The sequence below is a fragment of the Aotus nancymaae genome, unplaced genomic scaffold (assembly GCF_030222135.1).
Source record: "Aotus nancymaae isolate 86718 unplaced genomic scaffold, 86718_ANA_hifiasm-v0.15.2.pri h1tg000002l, whole genome shotgun sequence".
NCBI classification, from domain to species: Eukaryota; Metazoa; Chordata; class Mammalia; order Primates; family Aotidae; genus Aotus; species Aotus nancymaae.
In genome coordinates, this window is record NW_026988413.1 from 42,005,001 (window position 1) to 42,012,500 (window position 7,500).

The 7,500-nt window shown below is 30.7% G+C and overlaps 1 protein-coding gene across 11 annotated transcripts in view; it reads right to left on the reverse strand.

Moving 5' to 3' along the window:
- FOXP2 (forkhead box P2) overlaps positions 1–7,500 on the reverse strand; it is a 583,344-nt gene that overhangs the window by 260,066 nt on the left and 315,778 nt on the right. For all 11 annotated transcript variants that reach the window (XM_064374262.1, XM_064374250.1, XM_064374240.1 and 8 more), the window contains one exon: positions 2,687–2,864. In XM_064374262.1, the coding sequence (XP_064230332.1) occupies positions 2,687–2,854 (168 nt within the window). In that variant the 5' untranslated portion in view covers positions 2,855–2,864. The remainder of the gene's footprint in view (positions 1–2,686; positions 2,865–7,500) is intronic.

The following is a 7,500-nucleotide window of genomic DNA, read 5'->3' on the forward strand; positions in this document are numbered from 1 at the left end:
GATTTTTCAGTAAATTTAAGATAGTAGAGAATACTTTTATATTACAAACTTTAAAATTTAAAGATGTTCTAGCTTTCAGAAATATTCCAATATTAATGAATTAAATGGTAGGAATAAATGCTATAGTTTATCAATCATTTTTAACTTCACCAATCCATTTATCATTAAGTAGTTGTTGCAATGCATTCTAAACATGCTAAATACAACCCTTCATGCTAAATACATGTCTACTTTAAGTCAAACTACTTACCTCTATAAATACAAAAGCCATAAAAATTAAGATAAACATTATGTTCTTAAAACAGACCATTTTTACCAGAAGTTCATGGCAAACAAAATTTTACTTTGTTTACGTCACTCACTGCCTCTTAAATCATATTTCTAAACAAGAGATCTTGGCCAACAATTATTAGCCCATTATATGTACAAGAAGTAATTTAACTCTTTGTGCAAAACTTTACATCTAAATAACAACACGCAGAGGTAAATTTATATAATTATTTCATTTTTCACTTCTTGTGAAATATGTTTTAATAAATATCTTTTATGGTTTTTAGTTTTGAAATATAGCAAATGTTGGAATTAAAAAAAACTACATCAATTTTATTGAAAAGATATGTTAACCCTTAATGAACTTAAAGGCCCATTCTAAAATACATTCATGAAAGAACAAAAAATTCAATAACCTTAGGTATCTAACCATACCAATATAGTTAATACATAACCAAGGGAAGGGGCATTTACAAAGGTTTTTACATGTTTAGTTAATAAATTACTACACATATTTCTGTAGATACTTCCTAAAGTAGCTATGTAGGCCCCCACTATACCCATTGTGTTAAATCACTTTTAGGAGGCACTCTAGAGACATACAATACATGACTAAAGTTTCTAAGTCATCTGAAGGTCATAACTTTCATATTTATTCTTGTTTATGGTTTACATAATGAACTGCATAGAAAAAAGTAAACTTCAAACTCAGGTTATAAACATACCTTACAGACCTAATCAAAATGCCTCCAGAGTACTAAAATCTATAGCTATGATTTTACTCATTTTTTGTTTATTTAAGATCTAATTGGAGCTATGAAAATAAACATTTCTTGGCATTTTTCATAACCTATCGTCTATTGATATGCAACTGCAATGTTCATTTTCAATTATTATTTTTACTTGCCTTTATACATGCAATCCACTGGATTTTCAGGCAAAATTGAATCTGGCTAAAAATGTTTAGAACTCTTACTTAGGGGAGTTAGTAGAAATATTGTAGCATTCCACTGGTGCGATATTTCCTGCAAATACACTAAAGGCAGAAAAGGGCTATCCTGAAAACTGCATTTATTAAAGTTATCTGTAAAATAAACTAATCCTGGGACTGTGGTAGGCATTTAATTCCTATGATTGTTAAAACAAAATATAAATTGTTTTCCTAATAGTTATTGTCTGCGAAGAAAATGACAATTCTAAAATAATAGATAAACCATTCAAAAGTATATGTAGCTCTTATAAAAGATTATTCTTGAAAACAGTGCCTAAAGGTTAAGACATTATTCAATCCACATAACTTTTTAAATGCTGTATTGTTTAAAATAATGTTTCTATTAAATTTTACTCTAGTGTGGGCATTTGCTTTAACTTTTGAGATGCTTACTTTCTTATTATATACCACCTTAAAATGTGAATTATTTCACATAATTTGAAACAGTTGCAGTAATAATCCATTATTTTAATGGATGTAATTTAATGATTTTTAGGTGTTTAGTTTGAGTGAAATCCAGAGTTCCAAAGAAACAATGTTTATTTTAAAACAAATATAAACTTCTTTTCAAACAAGTGTACTCATTCTGGCCTAATATAAGTATATGCTTACAAAGCTTCCTTTTCTCTGTCACTGTTTCTACAGACTTGAGTCAGTGAAGAATGAAGTGGCTGTTTTTTGGTTGAAAAGTTGTTTTTTTTTTTTTTACAAAATCAGCAAAAATGATTCTATCTTATAAAATGAATAACAGACTACTTAAAAGTGTATCTTTATTTTGTAGTTTTTTACTTTTCCAGATAGAAAGAGAATATTGTATTTTATGAGACACTAGGAGAACACAAAAAAGTGCTCTTTAATGTTATTGAAAGATCTATATTCAAAGTATCTTGGAATGAATTTCAAGAAAAGCAACAGATCGTAGTGTTTACATGATTTACAATCTCTCAGAAGATTTCAACTAATTAGTAGCTAATATTTTCAGCTATCACAGGCAGGCATCTGTCTTGTGAAAAGTCCTTGTGGTCCTTTTCACCTTAGCTCAGACTTGAAGAAATTCATTGTATAAGCAAGTATCAAGTAATGTGGCCCTCTGGTGGAAAACTAAGTATCACGTTCTGCAGCACAATGTAAGATAGTAAACTATAAGCTATAAAATATTTGTTACAAAGCTTTACAGATCTTCCAAAAATCATCCTATGAGTTTAATTAATATCCTGACACCTGAAGGGTACTCTGGTACTGGTATGACGTAACTAATATGAAAATCTTAGCTTTACTCATCCTTCAATCATGTTCCAAATAACAATAAATTCTTAGCATCTTTTAGCTTAACACAACATGCTCAATTTGCTATGAATACATTTTTCATATTCAAAAAAACAAGCTTATTTGTTTTAAGGAAGCACTGAGGAAAACAAAACTTACCTGCTGTTGTTGCAGATGCAGCAGTTCTACTGTGCTTACTTCAGAGCTGGTGTCACCACTTGATCTTCCATCTCTGCTGCCAGCATCTAATTGGCTGCTTAGAGTGCTCATTCCATTTTGATTCATTGAACTGTTGCTTATTGTCTCTGTCGCAGATTCCTGCATCATGACTTAATACCTAAAAGTGATTAAGAAGTATCAATTAACACACGTTACACCTTCACACTTCCATTATCAAGATGTCCCTCTCTGCCAATTACAGAGACAGCATCTTTAGAAGGGGACTGGGGCGGGGGGGGAGCCTTGAATAGTCATTTACCAAGGAAAGCAATACAAATTCAGCTTTCATCCAGATGCTAATCATTGAAATTATGGTTTCTATAAGAAATTTTTGTGTGGTTACATTTAACAGCCAAAGTAACATACCATGCATATAGCATGGTCAATAGCATTTATGAATGACCACATTTTAAAAACTACCTATAAAACCAGCTTAAAAGAAGGCACGATTGCACCCTCTGTTCTGTTTCCTATTATCTACCTTTGACAACCATGGATGACTATACAGCCTTATTTTAAATATTCACTATCTTGATTCTGTCAAAATTTTACAGCACATCTTATGCAAGGCTGTTGTTTAATGATGCACAGCTAATCATACAAAATTAAAATTTTGTAAGGGTGTTACAAATCATATGGTATCAACCAATGATAAATAGTATAATGGGTTTCTTTTTTTGTGACTAAATAAAATTTTGCCTTGGAGGCATTTTAAGAAAAAGCTCCTGCTGCAAACACGTCAGATATTGCCTATTTTTTTAATCAAACAGCTCATATTCATTTATTTTTCTGACATTTAAAACATTTAATACTGTCCTTCCTGGGAAGTAATTAAGCTTATGCATGAGCAGCAATCAAACTGTTCACTTGAAGATGACTTAAAACTCAATTTTAACATAGGCAAATAAATGAAAGATATAAAATTAATTTTCCAGGCATGTATAAGATATGAAAGCTGGAAATAAAATCTATCAAGAATATCACTAATGATTGTGCTAAAAACAGCATAAATTATGCATATTACCTTCTCTACAGTAATAAATGTTTTATCATTTTCACTGCATAAATATACTGTACTTTCAGGATAGCAATGAGATGTCCTGCCAAGATCAGTGGAAATCCTTGCAGTAAATAAAGAACCAATGTGCTCTTACAAACCAGAATTTCACAGTACATCCTGAATCTGTGGTTTAGAATGATCAGTTTTGGCTCTCAAAGACCTCTGAATCCTATGCCATAACCTAATGGATGCACTTCTCTGTTTTACTTCTACGGACAGAATTTCAGAAACAACCTGGCTGTGCTGTGACTTTAACAGTAATACCAGCTAGACAGTGGACTTAACCTAAAGTAAAGGACATTAAACTTATCACTCATTCTAATTTTTTATATGATTTCAATATTTTAAACGATCATATTTTAACACTTTGTCCATTTAAAATTTTGAAATCCATTTATTATAAAGCAAATGCAAGCTTACTCTCTCTTCCTATCATGGATAAATGTTTACTCCAGTTATCTTTTAAAATGTGATGCACACAAATAAACACTAGATACAAAAACAATCACAGACACAGCCAAAAGACATTTTAGAATGCCAATATTAAAATTGTTAAAATTAATGTTTATAATAGTTTTAACAGATATTTTCATCAAAGCCTAAATTGTTAAATTATTTCTCCTACTCTTAAGAAATCCATTGGAAAAAAAAAGACATACTGATTTAGGAAAAAACGTCAATAGCTGGACTAGCAAAGCAAGTTAGTGTAACAAAAACTACATATACAACTTGAAGTTGTTTTGACAATTTAAAAAATACAATGGAAAACATGATTATAAAGAAAGTAATTGCTGTAATTACAGTAAACAACTTTTGAGCCAAATGTGTTTATAAACTATATAGATTTTGCTAAACATCTTACTGAACATTAACAAAGAAAAAAATCATATAAATTAAAACTGATACACAGTGATGGATTTTATAAGAAAAAAACAAAGCTAACAGTCTTTTCTGAGATTAGGCAGCTAATAAGTATTCAAATTAGGCATAAATTTTACATGCACAATGTTTAAAATATTCAGAGAAAAGGTCTGATTGCCTTTACTAGTTATATGAAAATTATAATTTCAATCCTCTAGAACTGTAGAAACAGATAGGCATAACTTCTACATATTGCATTTAAATTTTACTTTTGACAACATATCTGGAATACATGTATATATGTGTGCTTTTATTTCATCACCTAAATTATTTGAAATATTTATTGCTTCTGGAAAGAGTTAGCAACACAAGGAATAAAAATAAAGCACTATATTTTCAAATGTAGCAGACAGGTGCAGCATTTACTACTAACCTTTGGGGAGTAAATCTGAGGACCAATTGGATGAATTAAATAATTTTACATGTATTACTGTGTTATAATCAAGGCCATCAAATAATTAAGAATAATCAACAAGCAAAGAGGCATGTGTCTAAATCTTTATTACAATTACGAAGAAAGACCTACAAAACTTATAATTCCTGTTAACTAAAGGATTTTATTATTATCCCTTGTGGAATTTTTGACTTTATAAAACCCTACAGTATAAATTGTGATTTACATTTTAAGTTCAATCATCTAAGAGTTTAATGCTTAAGAAAACTATAGCAGTGATAGCACTTTTTGCTCTACAAAAAAGGAGTATCTGATCCAGCAGTTATATGAAAAAAGAAGGGTGATTTTGTAATTAGATGATTATACTGTACATTTCACTTAAAGAAAAAAGCTTGGATGTCCACTATAAAGGAAGAATTTTTCAAGGACAATGTAGATTATTTCTAGCATTTACTAAGTTTTTCTTGGTAACACTTCCACTTATTTTCCACTATAGGAAATATTTCCAGTACAGTGTGAAGTCCTGTTTACCTTTTAAGTATATTTTAAATAATAAGAAATTCAGCATATTCCTTCAGAGTGGATGTGCTTGTGATCCCAAACATACCGAACTAAATTATTCATTCTTCTCAATCCCATCACAAACATTTTACAAAAATCAGTGAAAATAAATTCCAGATCATTAAAGGGGAAGATGAATCTGGGAGTCCCTGTTTTAATGTTTGTCTGAACTGTAAGTTAAACCTTTAGGTCTTTCATCGTATACAACTTTTCAGCCACATCAGAAAATAAGTCTTCAGATCTTGCACTCAAACAATACAGTTCTACTTTTCTCCCCTGCATTAAGTTTTCTTTCCCTTCCTTTTTCTTTCTTCTTTTTTAAGCAAGTCACTATACAGATACTTATTCTCTACACCACTTCCCTTTTGAAACATTAAACTGACACTGGAACTGACTGCACAAGATTGCATTTTCTCTTCCTAAACAACTTGAATTGAAAGGTTACTTAGTGTAACAATATTTACTTGCAGAATTGTGTTGTTACCAAGGGTATAATGGATGGTGGCTATGCAGGTTTACGCAAGAATGAGTGAAGCATGAGGCATTAGCCATGTGTTTGACATGTTTCAAATTGCTATAATCCAGCATTAAACACACCCAGCAATTCATGCCATTTCTTGCAGCCATAATCTTGAATAAAGCGTGCACAACCACTTATTATATAAATTAGTATATGACTCCCTGTTATAGTCACAACAGTGCTTTTGTGTTTATTTTGCATCAAGATGTAGTCTTTTATTTGTACAAATAGCAGGATATAAAGACATAGCTCAATTAGACCTCCTTACTTTATGATAGGGTAGTACTGAATGCTAGACTTGTTGTTTTTATTTCTTCCTCACAGAGTTATAGGTTCTATTGGTATAAAACTGTATCATGTGAGATAGTTACATGCCAGAGTGATAACAAAAACCTGCGCGTATCCTAATCCACATTCGCTGCAATGTTCAAAAGTTTGAAACTTGACCTGGGCAAGTACAGTTAATTGTGTTATCTCAGCCACCACCAGGGACACTATTGGTCCTTGTTGCTTACTCAACTTTTCTCTATGGTCTTCTGTCTCATCTCTTCTCCCTCCCTGTTTCTTATGCTCCCTACCTCTTTTCCACTCCACATTCCCATGTATATATGTGTGCATATGAAGATGTGTATTATATATATATTTATAGAGAGAAAGATAGATCGATCTGTCTATATATGTCAAGGATTGTAAAGAAGATAAAAATAGCCTCTACTTTGAACCACACTCTGCAATCTACACAATCAGACACTCTGTCTTATAATCCTAATGCCTTAATATTAATTCTCATTTTGGTGGAGGAGTCTTACTATTTACTCAAAACAAATGGATGAAAAAAAATGACTTCCCAGAAAACTAAGAGTAAATAACAGTACATGTAAAACATTTCCAACAATTTAGTTCATCAACTTTTCTTAAACAAAATTATTAGTGACCCTGAAAGACACTTTATGTCTACTATCTGATTCATTCCAGTGTCCAATTTATTTAATCAAATACATGCATTAAATTCTAAGAGTTCTGAATATGACACTTTAAGAAATGTAAACCATCAAATTAAAAACAAATATTCTTAAATGCTTCCTTAATCATTTATCAATCATCAGTATCAAACATTAAATATTTCTATGCAGATACACACAAAAAAGTGTTAAATATTAAGAAAACATATGTAACAAGAAACCATATACGTTTACCTCAAAATATTAGCTAAATTCTGATTTTGAAAACTTGACTGTGATTTAAAACTTCTGAAAGAAACTAGAATTTAAATAATGATAACTCTTGTACTCTAGTGG